Source organism: Nycticebus coucang, chromosome 22, assembly GCF_027406575.1.
Source record: "Nycticebus coucang isolate mNycCou1 chromosome 22, mNycCou1.pri, whole genome shotgun sequence".
In the NCBI taxonomy this organism is placed as follows: domain Eukaryota; kingdom Metazoa; phylum Chordata; class Mammalia; order Primates; family Lorisidae; genus Nycticebus; species Nycticebus coucang.
Window position 1 is genome coordinate 59,996,688 of NC_069801.1, and position 16,341 is coordinate 60,013,028.

General features: G+C 38.0%; 1 protein-coding gene across 13 annotated transcripts in view; it reads left to right on the forward strand.

Moving 5' to 3' along the window:
- Nucleotides 1–16,341, forward strand: part of ATG4C (autophagy related 4C cysteine peptidase) — a 150,721-nt gene that overhangs the window by 7,273 nt on the left and 127,107 nt on the right. For 2 of the 13 annotated variants that reach the window (XM_053575961.1, XM_053575963.1), the window contains exon 3: nt 14,207–14,303. The exons of 8 other annotated variants lie outside the window; for them this stretch is intronic. Coding sequence is in view for 1 of the 5 variants with exons in the window: in XM_053575952.1 (XP_053431927.1) it covers nt 1,896–1,927; nt 14,207–14,303 (129 nt within the window). In the remaining 4 variants the exon portion in view is untranslated. Of the gene's footprint in view, nt 1–1,711; nt 1,928–8,895; nt 9,004–9,577; nt 9,631–9,901; nt 9,985–10,613; nt 10,719–14,206; nt 14,304–16,341 lie in introns of those variants that run through there. 3 more of the 13 variants (XM_053575962.1, XM_053575960.1, XM_053575952.1) reach the window with 3 other exon arrangements.

Below are 16,341 nucleotides of genomic sequence, written 5' to 3' on the forward strand. Positions count from 1 at the left end.
TTAAATGAGATGATATATGTACATAAGTTAACAAAATTTTTGGTACAAAATATATCTATGTATTCTGACTAAATATGTAAAGGTTTATATGTTTATTATTAAAGTTTAAATGTTTATTATTATTATAGTAATACAGAGTCTGATGTCATCTGGAGTTTTGTGTCAGCCATTTTAGGGTTCCTTACAATGAATAAAACTTGATTTGGGGACAAATTTACTTGGTATTTATATTTGGATTTGGAGAAAATATTATATGTATAAGATAGCTTTGCTTATTCACCATGGCCCTGGATGAGCCAGCACATGTAAACTTTTGCAGAATTCTTACCACAGATTATGTTAACTTTCCAGTTAAGTAGAAGACTGATGGTGATTTGTTTCTGATTTATATTTATTAGGATTATTACCTTTCTTTAGCAAAATCTTTTTGGACTTTATATATTGTTTTTAGCTCTTATGGATAGGGTGAAGAAGTAGTTAAGCTTTATGAAGTATGATTGTTCTAAAATCAACTTAAATTCCACCTTTTTTTCTTTTGGAAGTTTCAAACTGGCCAGGCTTGGTGGCTCACACCTGTAATCCTAGCACTCTGGGAGGTGGAGGCAGGTGGATTGCTTGAGCTCAGGAGTTTGAGACCAGCCTGAGCAAGAGTGAGACCCCGTTTCTACTAAAAATAGAAAACCTAACAGGGTGTGGTGGCAGTTGCCTGTAGACCTAGCTACTCTGGAGGCTGAGAAGCTTGAACTCAGGAGTTTGAGGTTGCTTTGATGTACAATGATGCCGTGGTACTCTAGCCCGGGCAAAAGAGTGAGACTCTGTCTCAATTAAAAAAAAAAAGTTTCAAATATATAAAAAAATTGAAAGCGTAGTACAACAAATACCTGTATATTCTTCCCCTAGATGCACTAGTTGCTAACTCTGCGCCTCTTTTGTGCTTATGCTTAGTGTTGGACACGTGCTTTTTCTCTACATACAAATATACATTATATACACTTTTTTTCTTGCTGGTTCGGTTGAAAGGAAGGTGGAGACATCATGACACTTCATCCCTAAATACTCTGCCGTGCATCTCCTAAGAACTAGGACATTCTCTTACACAAGTATAATGCTTTTAATATATCTAGATGATTTATCTGCAATACGATAATATCCAGTCTATACGCAAAATTAAGTTTTTCTAAATATCCCAGTAATGTCATCATAGCATTAAAAAAATATTGCATCTGGCTGGGTATCGTGGCTCACATCTGTAATTCCCATGGTTTGATAGTCTGAGATGGGAGAATCACTTGAGGTCAGGGGTTTGAGACCAGCCTGGGCAACAACATAGTGAGATCCTGTCTATACAAAAAGTAAAACAAAAAAAAAAAATTGAAATGGAATCAAACTGGATTTGTTTGCTGGCATACAACGAAAAGGCAAACACTGAAGCACTGGGTTTTTGCAGCAAGAAAATTTGTCAAGTGGCCAAAATAAGCAGACAGAAGTCAGACTCCAGTGTGTTTCCCTGAGCTGGGGATTGGGGCAGGCTTTATAGTCAGCGTGATGAGGTATCACCTGATAGGGTCTTGTGATGGAGTCATGGCAGGAGCTGTATTCTGACTGGATCCTGCCATCAGGTGGTGCCAGGGCTCAATCCGATTGGATCCTGGATCCTGCTATGCAGTGTCGCTTTCCTAATTCAGTTCCCCTCTCCTCCCAAGAGCACTTAGGTTCAGCGCATGGTGCACGCTTGGTTCAGCTGGGCATGCTCCTGTAAGGTGACCTGGGGGAAGTCCATAAAAACTGGAAAACCTCTCACAACTTTGTTTCATTAAAGTTAAACCAGATTGGGCTTGGTGGGGGGAGCCTGTGGTCCTAGTGATTCAGGAAGTTAAGGCAGGAGGATCTCTCTAATGGGGGAATCGGCTGGCACCACTGCATTCCAGTAAGACCCTATATCTCAAAACAAAGAAAACTTCAACCCTCCCCTCAACTGAATCCTGTTAGAGATTATGAATTGTATTTAGTAGTTAATGCCTCTGTTTTAAGTCTCTGTTTCTAATCTTTAAAGGTACTGTCATTTTTGAAGAGTCCTGGCCAATTGTTTTGTATAAAAGAATGCCTCACAAAATTGATTTGTCTGGTTGTTTTGTCCCATTACTGGTGATGCCAGGATTGATAACTCAGTGTAGCCAGATTCTGAAAGTCCTTTTTTCCCTTTTGTACTTAGTCATTAATCTGTGGGGCTGCTGCTTTTGAGATCACATGGATATTCTGTTTTCCAGCAGTTTTTTTTTTTTTTTTTATGCAGTGGTTTTAGTAGCCATTGATATTCCTTGCCAGAATGAATCATTGCATCGGTGGATTTCAAATAGAGATTTCCCATTTCTGTCAATCCTACATAATATTTGCTGGCCATTTTCTCTAAAGAAGAGCTAGGTAATCCCCTTCTCTTTTTATTTTTGTATTTTGTACCCAAGAATTCTTTCTTTCAAAATTTATGCAGTGTGTTATAATCTGCTGACCTCCCTGTTTTTGATGATTATCTCAAATTTGATCAATGATAGTCCCTTCAAGCTAGTTCCTGTGGCTTTGGATATATCTGCATTGGTATTTGAGCACTTTCTTAGTCTTGTGCACAGTACTATGTTCTGGGCTCACCTTGTACATTCCCTCCTTGATACCTGCAGTCAGCAATTTACCATGCGGTTCTGGTGCATTGCAGTGCGCAATGATCCTGAGAAACCAAGGTCTGGGTGTTGGATATGTTCATTGCCACTGGTGTGTCGTTGGCTTTAGACCAATGATTTTCAGCCAGTATGTTGTGGAGCACTGGTGTGCCATGAGAGTATCTTAGATTATAGGTGTGCTGTGAAAAAAACATTTTTTTTTTAATTGTTGGGGATTCATTGAGGGTATAAAAAACCAGGTTATACTGATTGCATTTGTTAGGTAAAGACTCTCTTACAATCATGTCTTGCCCCCAAAAGGTGTGGCACACACCAAGACACCACCCCCCTCCTTCCATCTCTCTGCTCTTCCTTTCCTCACACCCTCCCTCCTTCATTCTCTCTCTGCTCTCCCCTTCCCTCACCCCCGCCCCGTGTCATTAATTGTCCTCATATCAAAATTGAGTACATAGGATTCATGCTTCTCCATTCTTGTGATGCTTTACTAAGAATAATGTCTTCCACTTCCATCCAGGTTAATACGAAGGATGTAAAGTCTCCATTTTTTTTAATAGCTGAATAGTATTCCATGGTATACATATACCATAGCTTGTTAATCCATTCCTGGGTTGGTGGGCATTTAGGCTGTTTCCACATTTTGGCGATTGTAAATTGAGCTGCGATAAACAGTCTAGTGCCAATGTCCTTATGATAAAAGGATTTTTTTCCTTCTGGGTAGATGCCCAGTAATGGGATTGCAGGATCAAATGGGAGGTCTAATTTGAGTTCTTTGAGGGTTCTCCAACTTCCTTCCAAAAAGGTTGTATTAGTTTGCAGTCCCACCAGCAATGCAAAAGTGTTCCCTTCTCTCCACACCCACGCCAGCATCTGCAGTTTTGAGATTTTGTGATGTGGGCCATTCTCACTGGGGTTAGATGGTATCTCAGGGTGGTTTTGATTTGCATTTCTCTAATAATTAGGGATGATGAACTTTTTTTCATATGTTTGTTAGCCATTTGTCTGTCTTCTTTAGAGAAGGTTCTATTCATGTCTCTTGCCCATTGATATATGGGATTGTTGGCTTTTTTCATGTGGATTAATTTGAGTTCTCTACAGATCCTAGTTATCAAGCTTTTGTCTGATTGAAAATATGCAAATATCCTTTCCCATTGTGTAGGTTGTCTATTTGCTTCGGTTGTTGTCTCCTTAGCTGTACAGAAGCTTTTCAGTTTAATTAAGTCCCATTTGTTTATTTTTGTTGTTGCAATTGCCATGACAGTCTTCTGAAGACTTCAAATGCCATGAAGTCTTTCCCCAGGCCAATATCTTCCAGTGTTTTTCCTATGCTTTGTTTGAGGATTTTTATTGTTTCATGCCTTAAATTTAAGTCCTTTATCCATCTTGAATCAATTTTTGTGAGTGGAGAAAGGTGTGGGTCCAGTTTCAGTTTTTTACATGTGGATATCCAGTTCTCCCAGCACCATTTATTGAATAGGGAATCTTTCCCCCAAGGTGTGTTATTGTTTCATTTATCGAAGATGAGGTGGTTGTAAGATGTTGGTTTCATTTCCTGGTTTGCTATTCGATTCCAAATGTCTGTGTCTCTATTTCTGTCCCAGTACCATGCTGTCTTGACCACTATGGCTTTGTAGTACAGCCTAAAATCTGATATGCTGATGCCCCCAGGTTTGTTTTTATTACTAAGAACTACTTTAGCTATATGGGGTTTTTTCTGTTTCCATACAAAATGCAGAATCATTTTTTTTTCAAATCTTAAAAGTACAATGTTGGTATCTTACTAGGGATGGCATTGAATAGGTAGATTGCTTTGGGAAGTATAGACATTTTAACAATGTTGATTCTTCCTAGCCATGAGCATGGTATGTTCTTCCATTTGTTGATACCTTCTGCTATTTCCTTTCTTGGAATTTCATAATTTTCTTTATAGAGGTCCTTCACCTCCTTTGTTAGGTATATTTCCTAGGTATTTCATTTTCTTTGAAGCTATGGTAAAGGGAGTTGTGTCCTTAATTAGCCTCTCATCCTGACTGTTATTGGCGTTTACAAAGGCTACTGACTTGTGGACATTGATTTTATATCTTGAGACATTACTGTATTTTTTGATGACTTCCAGGAGTCCTGTGGTTGAGTGCTGTGAAAATTTTTAAAGATCATTAAATTAAAAAAAAAAAGATCATTAAATTATTTTTGAAAGAAATTCAAAGCACAATGCATATATGTTTTTTAAACTGTTTTTTTTAATCAACGTAATTTAAGTGTGCCACAGAAGTTTAACTATAGGTTCAAGTGTGCCATGAGATAAAAAAGGCTGAAAAACACTGCTTTAGACCCTTGGAGTGGACACACACACTCTTTTTAAGAAATCGTGAGCTCATAGGCTATCTTCAACTTAAATTCTGTACTATAGAGTTCTCTTCATTTTCCCCCAGTTGATATTTGTATCTCCACTTTGTCTGTAGGGGGAGAAATCTGATTCCCAATCATATTATTTACGTATTTACTCATCTAGTCCATCCCACAACATATATAAAATAGTTTTGAAATTATTAGACCAATTGCTTTCAACAACAGATCTACTAAGTAAAGAGTTCTTTGTCATTATGTATCCTTAGAATATATCCCGCTAACGGTATATAGTCAAAGTAGGCATTCGGAGTTATTTGAATTATTTTTTGTGTGATTATGTTATCAACTTAAAATAGAGTTAGGTTCCTACTAAACTATTTTTTAAGTAGACTTTCTATAAAATCAGTTATCTGTAAAACTACTGAAGTAGACTTTAAATTAAAACTTTATTGTAATATCTGGTTATGGGGAACTCTAGGGTATCTAGAGCAGCCGTTCTCAACCTGTGGGTTATGACTCACAGGGACTATTTAAGGACCGCAGCATTAGAAAGGTTGAGAACCTCTGATCTAGAGGCTCTCACCAGATGCAGCCTCCTAACCTTAAGAGATAAATTGCAACTGGAGAATGTTCAGTTTTAAACTTTGTAAGCCTTTAAACTTGTAGCTCTATTTCCTAATTGTTATAATACTATTTAAAATTAGGAATAACAAGAGAAGTGACCTCAATGATTCCATTTGTAAGTGAAAACAATTGTGTTTGTGAACATTTTAAACAGTGCTCTTTTTAAAACTGATGATACAATTAAAGCATTAAGCTTTAACAATACACATAATTGTTTAGAGTACTTTAAATCGTTCCTAAGTAATGTCTAGTGTTTTCCTGTATTTATACCCTTGAATAGAAAGATTTATGTTATTAAGTCTTTGTTCTTTGTATTTGAAGAATGCCTTTTGTGACTGTGTTTTACCCTGTGATCTTATTTGTGTGTGAATACTATCATTGGAAAGGGGAAGCATATTTCTCATAATAGTTATAATACTTTACCTCTCCATTGTGTAATATAACCACACTTAGCCTTGGGTAATGGTTAGTTATAAGTATCTTGCTCATTAGAATGTAACATTAGGCCAGGCAAGGAGGCTCACGCCTGTAATCCTAGTGCTGTGGGAAGGCCAAGGCAGGTGGATCACCTGAGCTCAGGAGTTGGAGACTAGCCTGAGCAAGAGTGAGACTAAAAATAGAAAAAAAACTAGCTGGGTGTTGGGTTGGGTGCGTGTAGTCTCAGCTACTTGGGAGGCTGAGGCAAGAGGGTTGCTCGAGCACAAGAGTTTGAGGCTTCTGTGAGCTCTGACACCAAGACACTCTACCCAGGGCACAGAGTGAGACTCGGTCTCCAAAAAAAAAAAAAAGAATGTGAGGTTAATGAGGGCAGGAACTGGGTTTCATGGCTCATTTTATCGTCCTTAATTTCTTAAGAGTTGACAGCCACTTAAATACTTGGCGATATTTTGTGTTTAAATGACATGTAAGTTTCTAGCCTCAATAATGTGGATGCACCTTTTTCTTGACAAGACATGGGTCTTGGAGAAAAACTTTATCGTAGTCCATTTTCTATCGCTTATAACAGAATACCTGAAACTGAGTAATTTATAAAGAAAAGGGAATTTATCTCTTAGGGTTCTTAGGAGGCCGCATCTGGTGAGAGCCTTTTTGCTTGTAGGTTCCTTCTGTAGAGTCCTGAGGCAGTGCAGGACATCACATGGTAAGGGGCTGAGTGTGTTAGCTCAGGTCTTTTTACTCGTTTATTTATTTATTTTTTTATTGTTGGGGATTCATTGAGGGTATAAGAAACCATTTTTACCTGTTTCTTATGAAGCTACCATCCCACTCTTGTGATAACCTATTAACCTATTAACTCATCAATCTATTATGCCATTAGAGGGCAGAGCCCTCATCCCAATCACCTCTTAAAAGGTTCAACCTCTCAGCACTGCCACCTTGCAGATTAAGTTTCACGTTAGTTTTGGAGGGGACACGTATTCAAACCTTCTCTGTTATTACAGACCTCAAAATCACTATGTTTAAGACTAAACTCTTCACCTTAGCTTTCTCTACTTGGGTTCTTTATTTCTGTTAATGAAACCATTATTGTCTTAGACATTGGACTTGAAATCTCAAAGCCACCTTAGTCTCCTCTTTTTTATGTGGGCATATTCACAGTCATATGTTTGTATGATGTTCACACCAGTACCTTGGTTGAGGCTTCATTACCACACAGTCTTATGGCCAGTTGAAGGAATTTGGATATTTAATGTGGAAAAGAGAAGATTGGAGGGAAGGAGGATTTGGGGGGAGGGGGCATGTCTTTAAAGATCATAAAGGCTTTCAAATGGAAGGATCAGTTAGAAACTACCTGAGAGACAGAGTTTTGGTTCCATATAGTGTCTTCCTGGCAAGTGTTGTTTAAAATTAGCAGATACCATGTAGTTACTATGGATACTCCAGAAATAGAGAACAGACAGTTTAAAACATTATCAGGCTTTAAAACTTACAGGTGTATTTTGTAGTTTTTGGCTGGGCCTGGGCTTGAACCCACCACCTCCAGCATATGGGGCCGGCGCCTCACTCCTTTAAGCCACAGGTGCTGCCATACAGGTGTATTTTGAACCTAGTACTATACTTATGAAGTATCATGCTTCTTGTTCTAGAAGTGTTTCCTAGAAGCTGAGGGATCGCGGTTGGCCAGGATGTTGCAAAGGCCATCTTGTTACCATATATGGGTGGTTGAAACGAGTTAATGCTTAGTGATGAATGAGTCTGTACTAGCCAGCAGAGCACATTTCTTGGAATGGGAGGGATATTTTTTCCAGTTTTAAAAGTTTACACCTTTTCTTTCACTACTCCTCATCACCCAAGTACTATTGATTAGGAGAGATTACTGGAGTGTACTGTGGTCAAGAGCCAGTGTCAATCCATGCATCAGTACTTAACTAGTTACGAGATGCTTTGTAAGTTCCCTTTACATCCTGAGATTCTGACAGCCTTCAGTTCTTGTAGAAGTTAGTTATACTTCGTTGATTAAATGGTTTGATGCCCATATTACTCTTTCGCTCTCTCTTTTCTTTCTTCTTTCTGTTAAAAGACAGAGACTCATTCTGTTGCCGAGGCTAGAGTGCCATGATGTCAGCCTAGCTCACAGCAACCTAAGACTCTGGGTTCAACTAATCCTTCTGCCTCAGCCTTCTAGGTAGGTGGGACTTCAGGCACTCACCACAACGCCTGGATACTTTTTCTGTTTTTAGTAGAGACCAGGTTTTATTCTTGCTCAGGCTGATCTCAAACTCCTGAGCTCGAGGGATCTTCCTACCTGAGGCCTCCCAGAGTGGTGGGATTACAGGTGTGAGCTGCCGTGGTTGGCCTGCTTTTTCTATACAGACTGTATACTTAACAGCTTGGAAAGTTGCATTTTCTTTTCTTCCTTTTTTTATTTTCAGAGATAGGGTCTCTCACTCTGTTGCCCACGCTGGAGTCCAGCAGGTGTGAACATAACCCACTGTACCTTTGGGCTTCTGGGCTCAATTGATATTCTTGCCTCAGCCTTTAAAAATTAACCCAGATAATTAAACAAATTTTTTTTGACAGATGGGGTCTCACTGTATTGCCCAGGCTGGGAAAGCTGCATTTTAAAGTATGGAGGTTCCAGGTGTTTGTAATTACCTAGGACTCATCAGAGGTTACTAAGGGCCTGACATAATTAAAATTTATTTATCAGACTGCGTTTAGAGATGAGATCAAGGCTTAAGGCTATTTTAAGACAGCCTAGATATTTTCAAATAAATGATTAAGTTCATTTCATTCTTTATATCCCATCTAGGTTGGTCATGACTGGCTACAGTCTGTGAACATATAACATGCAGTGTTGCACAAGTGGAGGTTTTTGCCACAAGTTGTGTGAGAAACTTGATAGAAGTCATGTGTGAGGGTAAGCCTGTGTCTGCTCAATACTTAGTTTTTTCTATATATAGTTTACCTTTTTGATTTAAGAGAAGAATGTATAAGTATTATATTTTATTTAAGTCATCATTATAAAGTAGCCATGCAATGACTTAACACTTTTAACTGGAAGATGTGATCCTGAGGAATCCTGAGAATGTTTGTAGGGTATATCCTTGAAGCAAAATGATCTTATTGGTCTCTTTGCTTTCAGTTCTTTATTCCTTTTTTTTTTTTTTTAATTCCTCTTCTTAAAATGAGTTTCTGAGTTATGTCCTGCCTTGATGATGCTGCTGTTCCTTTTTGCGTCTTTTTGTCTAGACTTCTACTACCATCGGCCTTGACTAGCCTTAGCTCTGGAAGGGCACATTCTACGTAAATACTAACTACCGCGCTTCTTCATATTGCCACTTTTTTTTTATTAGTGTGCTGGCTCCTTAGGTGTCTTTTGAGGATTTACAGACTGAACATTTTTTAGAGTGTAAGTGAGTGCATGAAGGTAGAAGACTGCAGGTAAAGGTGAAGAATAGGAATGGATTCCATAGTTGATATTTCTGTAACAGAACTGAGAGGGAGACGAGATGGTGGCCCCACGCTGAGAGGCCTGCAGCATCAGGTAAGGGATTGACATTTGTTACTAAAAATGCAAGCAGGTAGAGAAGGTTTTCATCTACAGTAGATGAAAAACTTAGTCACATTTGGGCGGCTCCTGTGGCTCAAAGGAGTAGGGTGCCGGAGCCATATGCCCGAGGTGGCGGGTTCAAACCCAGCCCTGGCCAAAAACTGCAACAACAGCAACAACAAAAAACAACAACAAAAAAAACTTAGTCACATTTGATTTTTTGAACCACATCAAAAATTCCAGATCATTATCTAATTTCATCTAGCAGCAGGTTAACATTTGCGGAAGAAGCCTAAGCATATGAAAATCCTTGAAGTCTGCAGCGTTTTGCTCATTTCGTGTGCCCAGGTGTGTTCTATAGACTCAGTCCCTGAAGTTCTGTCAGGAGCTGCACTTGGCTTTGCCTTCTCAGTGGATGAAATAGTCTCTCTCTCTCTCTCTCTCTCTCTGGAGATGGGAGAGGCTGATTATCATCACCTGCCCTTCAAGGACTTTGAGTTGAGTACCCTCACATTTATCAGTTTATAATTTATTAACTCTTTTAATGCATGATTATAGATAAAAAAGTGACTCTCTAAAAATTATATCTGGGTCTCAACTAATTATTTTCATATAGAATATTGTAGCTCTGTTCGTCAAAAGAATTCTGCTTAGTCAGCACTCCACTTTTGTATCATTGTTAGTGAAGTTTAGGAGTAAACTTCTTCTGGTGGGGCTTTATCTTTGTTTAACTGAGATAGGATGAAATAGAATTTTCTCCTCTAATGCTGTTACCTACTAAAAGTGGATTTGTTAGAATGTTAACAGTGAACAGAAATATGGAGAGGGTGGACGATATTTGTTATAGTGTGCACTAATTGGGAACATCTACTTGAAAAAAGATTTAGTAATTTCTCCAAAGTTTTAAGAAATAAGTTATAAGTATTCTAAAAAGTATTTGGAAATTATGAAGAATGTTGTTGTTGTTATTATTTGAGACAAGGAGGTCTTGCTCCCTCACCCCAGCTAGAGTGCCATGGCCTCATCGTAGTTCACAGCGACTCAGACTCCTGCTTTAGCCTCCTGAGTAGCTGAGACCACAGGTACGTGCCACCACACCAAGCTAATTTTTCCATTTTTTGCAGAGATGAGGTCTCTCTCTTGCTCAGATTGAAGAATGTTATCTTGATGTTTTCCACACTTGAGATTCTGATGACACCACATAGAATAAACAAGAATTTTGGCATATTAGCTTGATCACTAGGGCAATAGGCACATGTTTTAGGTCCTAGAGGAATTGAAATATATTGGATAAGTCTAAATCATCACTTAACTGTTTGCCTTGTAGATAAATGAATTTCAATTCATTTTACATTTTTTTTTTTAAATCAGGGAAGCTTTTGGAAAGGTAGTTTGTGGGTGAAGGTAGTTTTAGAATTTTGCAGTGAGGCTGTTAAAGTTCATCATGGTTTCCTCATTTGTGTTCTGCTTATTTGCAGTTAAACAAAAAGTACCGTTTGTCTTGCTTTTCTCTAGCTTATCTTACACAGACAATAGAGAAAATAATTTAATAGACTGAATGGACTGAAGTCTGTTATACTTTTTTCTCTTTCCAAATCTCACCACACTTATTTTAAGAAGAAACAAAAGTTGTATATTAATAAGAATATCCTCTAAGTCAGCGGTTCTCAACCTGTGGGTCGTGACTGCTTTGTAACAATGAAAAAATATATCCTGCATATCAGATATTTACATTATGATTCATAACAGTAGCGAAATTACAGTTATGAAGTAGCAATGAAAATAACTTTATGATTGGGGGTCATCACAACATGAGGAACTGTACTAAAGGGTCACGGCATTAGGAGGCATTAGGAAGGTTGAGAACCACTGCTGTAAGTCATTTTATTTAGCCACAGCTTCCCTGGGGAATTAAATTGAGGAAGTTAAGTTCTCACATGACTAAATAGCTGAATCTGATGTCTTTAAGAACCACAAGAATTAGAGTTCTTTATCTTGAAAAAAAAAGCCTCAGCACTTTAATTTTATCTTCCAGTTGTGTAGGAATTTTGTAATAGAATGTCTTCTCTGTAGATTTCTTAGTCCCGCGGTTCGGTTGTATTGTTGGAATTTAGCATAACCTAATTACATTTGTAATTTTGTACATTAATTTCTTCATTAGAACAATTTACTTTTGAATAATTTTGTTATTATTTTAGAAGAGGCTCAATATGAATAATTTAAATAGTAGAGTGCAGAGAAAAAAAGCCCAAATAGACGTTTCATTTCTACTTTTAACGTTATGAACTTCTAGACATTGTTTTATATGTATTTGTATGTGTAGAGGCATAAATATATACTTACATAACATTTGTGCAAAATTGCTTTTATACTCTTTCCTTTTTTTCTTTGCTCTGTACCTGGGATATCTTTTTATTGTGATAAAGATCTATATCATCATTACATGTATATCCATAATTTAGTCATCAGCAGATAATTTTGTGCTGGTTGTGCTCATTCTGTGCCCCCAGGAATTTATTATTTAAGAAATAATTATGTAAAATGCTTATTTCCTCAGGATTGCAAGTTTTCTCTCTTCCGATGATAAAAAAAGATGAAATTCCTTTAATGTATAATTCTTTGACCTAGTAAAGTTGGCACTAATTTTTTTTTGCAGTTTGGCTGGGGCCGGGTTTGAACCTGCCACCCCTGGTATAAGGGGCTGGAGCCCTACTCCTTGAGCCACAGGTGCTGCCCAAGTTGGAACTATTTTCATATGGTTACAGCTTATTTCTTCTTTCATTTGCTTTTTTTTCCCATTTGAGTTCTTTCTTTATTGCTTTATAAGAGCTTTTTGTATATTAAGGGCATTAACTCTTTTGTGTATGTAGAAGGTATTAAACTTTTTTCGGATTGGTAGCTTGTAACCCCACCTGGTTCATGCTGTTTTTGTTTTTCCTGTACAAAGTTTTCGATTTTATGTATTTACATTGTCTTTTCTGATTTTTGGTTTTGCAAATGATGCTTAGAAAGGCCTTTTCTTTTCTTTTTTTTTTTTTTTTGAGACAGAGTCTCACTCTGTTGCCTTGGGTAAAGTGCTATGGCATCATGGCTCACAACAACCTCAAACTCTTGGGCTCAATTAATCCTCTTGCCTCAGCCTCCTGAATAGCTGGAACTATAGGTGCCCGCCACCACACCCACCTAGTTTTTCTATTTTTAATAGAAATAGGGTCGTGCTTCACTCAGGCTGATCTGGAACTCCTGAGCTCAAAAAATCCACTCACCATGGCCTCCTAGAGTGCTAGGATTACGGGAGTGAGCCACTGCGCCTGGCCCTTAGAAAGGGCTTTTCTACCCTGGGATAGTGTAAATTTTTAAATCTGTTTCCTTGTAGTATGTGCATGTGTGCTATGTGTTTGCATTTACATTTAAATCTTTGATTCATCTAGAATTCATAATGTGTAAAGTCTTTATCCAGATTTATTTTGAAAAACTGGTTATCTTAGTATTCTGGCACTATTTATTGAATTATCCACCTTTCTTGACTGATACGAAATGTCTCTCATATTAAGTACTAAATTCTCAAATATGCTTAGGTATATTTCTGTGCTCCCTATTACGTTTTACTCAGTGTCCTCCTGTGCTAATAAGAAAAATTAAATTACATAGTACTAACCTTCAATTGCTATCTTTTTATAATGTCTTGTAGTGTGCAGTAAGACACATGTCCTCATTGGGTAGTTTTGGTTATTCCTTTATAAAATATGCCAATTATAGTACTTTCTAACATGGTTCAGGGGATTACCTTTTAAAATATTCCTGCTCTAATGTTAATATTTTTAGAAGAGCCATTTAAATTTTTGTTATAGAAATAAAGTGGGTTTCGGGCAGCGCCTGTGGCTCAGTGAGTAGAGCGCTGGCCCCATATACTGAGGGTGGCGGGTTCAAACCCAGCCCCGGCCAAACTGCAATGAAAAAATAGCCGGGTGTTGTGGTGGGGGCCTGTAGTCCCAGCTACTCTAGAGGCTGAGGCAGGAGAATCGCCTAAGCCCTCTGAGCTTGAGGTTGCTGTGAGCTATGACGCCATGGCACTCTATCAAGGGTGACACAGTGAGACTCTGTCTCTAAAAAAAAAAAAAAAAAGAAATAAACTGGGTTTTAATCTTTATGGAAGAATAGAATTCAGTTTTAGTTATGAAAAGTAATTATCTGAATTACTAAATTAGCAACAGCTCATCTTTAGTTTGACCTTAAGATAATAATTTTATTATTCTTATCTACGCTATGTAACAATGACAATAAAAGTATTCTTAGAGAATATTGAAGGTATATTCCAAAAGCATTTCAACTGTTTCGTTTGGGGAATAAGTTATTTTAAGTAGTCTAAGTGACTAAAAATATAAAAGAACAAGTCAGTTTATTCCACTCTAAGTGCCTTAAGGTCAGAATATTTGTTTCAGTAATTTCTGTATTTATTACAATATCTTACTTTGCTTTTTTATTTAGGAGTCATTATTTAAGATACACACTCTTCTCCATACAGAATGTCTAATTGCTTGTTCCTTCATTTTTCCCTGTCCACTTAAAGGCATCTTGACTTTCATACTTTTGCTAAGGACTATCCAGAGTGTTTTTGGTGGCTGGTTGGGAACTGTCTAAAACAGAAGGTCTTCTTGGTTCCTCTGGTAAGTTTAGTAAACTTACCTACTTTCTGACTTACAAAGAAAATACCTGCATGTACGTTTATTTAACAATTTTGAATTTAGAAGATATTAAGGTTGGTGACTTTTTAAAAACAAACTTTTAAAATTCTAAAAATAATATATGTTCTTTAATTAGGTTTGGAAAACGTGGACAATCATGATTGCAAACAACCACAGAACAACTATTGTTAAAATTTTGGTATACTTCTTTTTACCTTCCTGTCTCTCCCACCTTACTCCCCCACAAGCCCACCTGCCTGATCACAGAAGTTTCAGATTCTGCCTGGTGTTTCCCTATTTTCATAAACTCTTTGGAGACATTTTTAATAGGTATATGTGCCATCATATAGATGTACTACATAATTTCTTCATTTTATAAACTCTTTTCCTTCTTGCTTTTCCAGATTTTGCTAAATTATGTATGCAGTTTTCTTGAAGAAAATTTTTCTTTCCCTCATTCCAGTGTCAGTTAAATAAAAATTCTAATCCTGATGAGAGTGCTGCTGGTGTTATACCTATATTTCATTAATTTATCAGTTCACTGATTTTCATTTAGTAAATATTTTTGAGATATTTAGTAAATATTTAGTAAATATTTTTTGTGTGCCAGGCAGAATTTAAAGACACTTAATTTACTGGCTAGTGTGGGAGACAGGTGGGAAACAAGTAACTACAGCGTGGTGAGTGTGGTGGAGAGGAGGCGGGGTCCTCTGGGAGCTGAGAGGAGGCACCTGTTTGAGTTTGAGTTTAAGGAGGCTAGTTAGGGAAGTTTTACTGAACTTACAAGAGGAAGTGAACCTGGGCCTGTCGGGCTCATGACAGTAAGGTTGTCAAACAATGAGGATGAGCAGGAAGGCACTGAGTGGGGGACGCGTGACATGGAGGTGTCAGCATAGCAAGTTCAGGAAGCTCTTTATGTTAGAAATTAGAAATAGTTACGGTATATGATTGAAGGAAACCAAAATATTTTTCCCCACAATATTTGGAATTATTAAGTTAAAGGCACTGAAAATGTGGGGAACGCTCTGCCCCAGCCTTCTTTGCCTGATGGCAGGGCATGAGTTCTTCCTTACTAGAGGGAGACAGCTCTTGCTTATTGGTCCAGAGAAGGTACCAGCAGGCACCAGAGGACTCTGGGAACAGATTTCTCTGTCCCACATTTTCCCACCTTTTAAAAGACTGGAACCTTTCTCTTCTTTGTCTTATCACTATATAGGATTTATGGTTCTTTGTTAAAATGCTATTTCAGCAAGGCCCTAAGCCACTCCCTTGAGAGAGAAGTAATTTTGAACTGAGGCGTTTCCTGCATGATGGGTACACATTAATAAACTTCTTTTTTTCTTTTGCTAATCTCACTTTTGTTTTTAGGAGGGTAGCTCAGCTAAGCACCTAAAATGGGAAAGAAAAGAAATTAGACTTTCCTCCCTGTGTGGTGCTTGTGAGGAAGTGGTAGGGAACAAGCTGAGGAGGTGGACAGAGGTGGTTTTGTGAATATTGCCCTTTAGTCCCAGGCACTATACCAAGTGCTGAGGGTACAAGCAAACAAGGCAAAGTCCTTGAGGAATGTTTTAGTAGCTTGAATTCTCATTTATACATCAGAAATTCTCAACGTCCCTGACCCAGACTTCAGCACTGAGCTCCAGGTCTGTGCATGCAGCTGCCTGGTTGCCGCCCCTGGGCGCATCTAGAGTGTAAGCTCCAGAGAGCCGGCGTTTCCCTGCCTTGTGCTCTGCTGTATTTGTGGTGCTCAGAACACGGCCCGGCAGTAATTATCAAATGACTAAGTAAGCGAGTGATTCTCTACTTGTGTCTCTCTGGGACAGCTGAAATGCCACATATATCAAATCAAATTTGTAAACTTCTTATCTGTTCCTCTTCTAATGTTTCCTATTTCAACATTTGACACCATCTGTTTACTGTCACAAGCCAGACGCCCAGGCAGATCTTTGACACATGCCTCTTCCTCACCTTCCACGTCCATTATATCACCAATACTTATTAAATTTTTGATGTTTTCTCT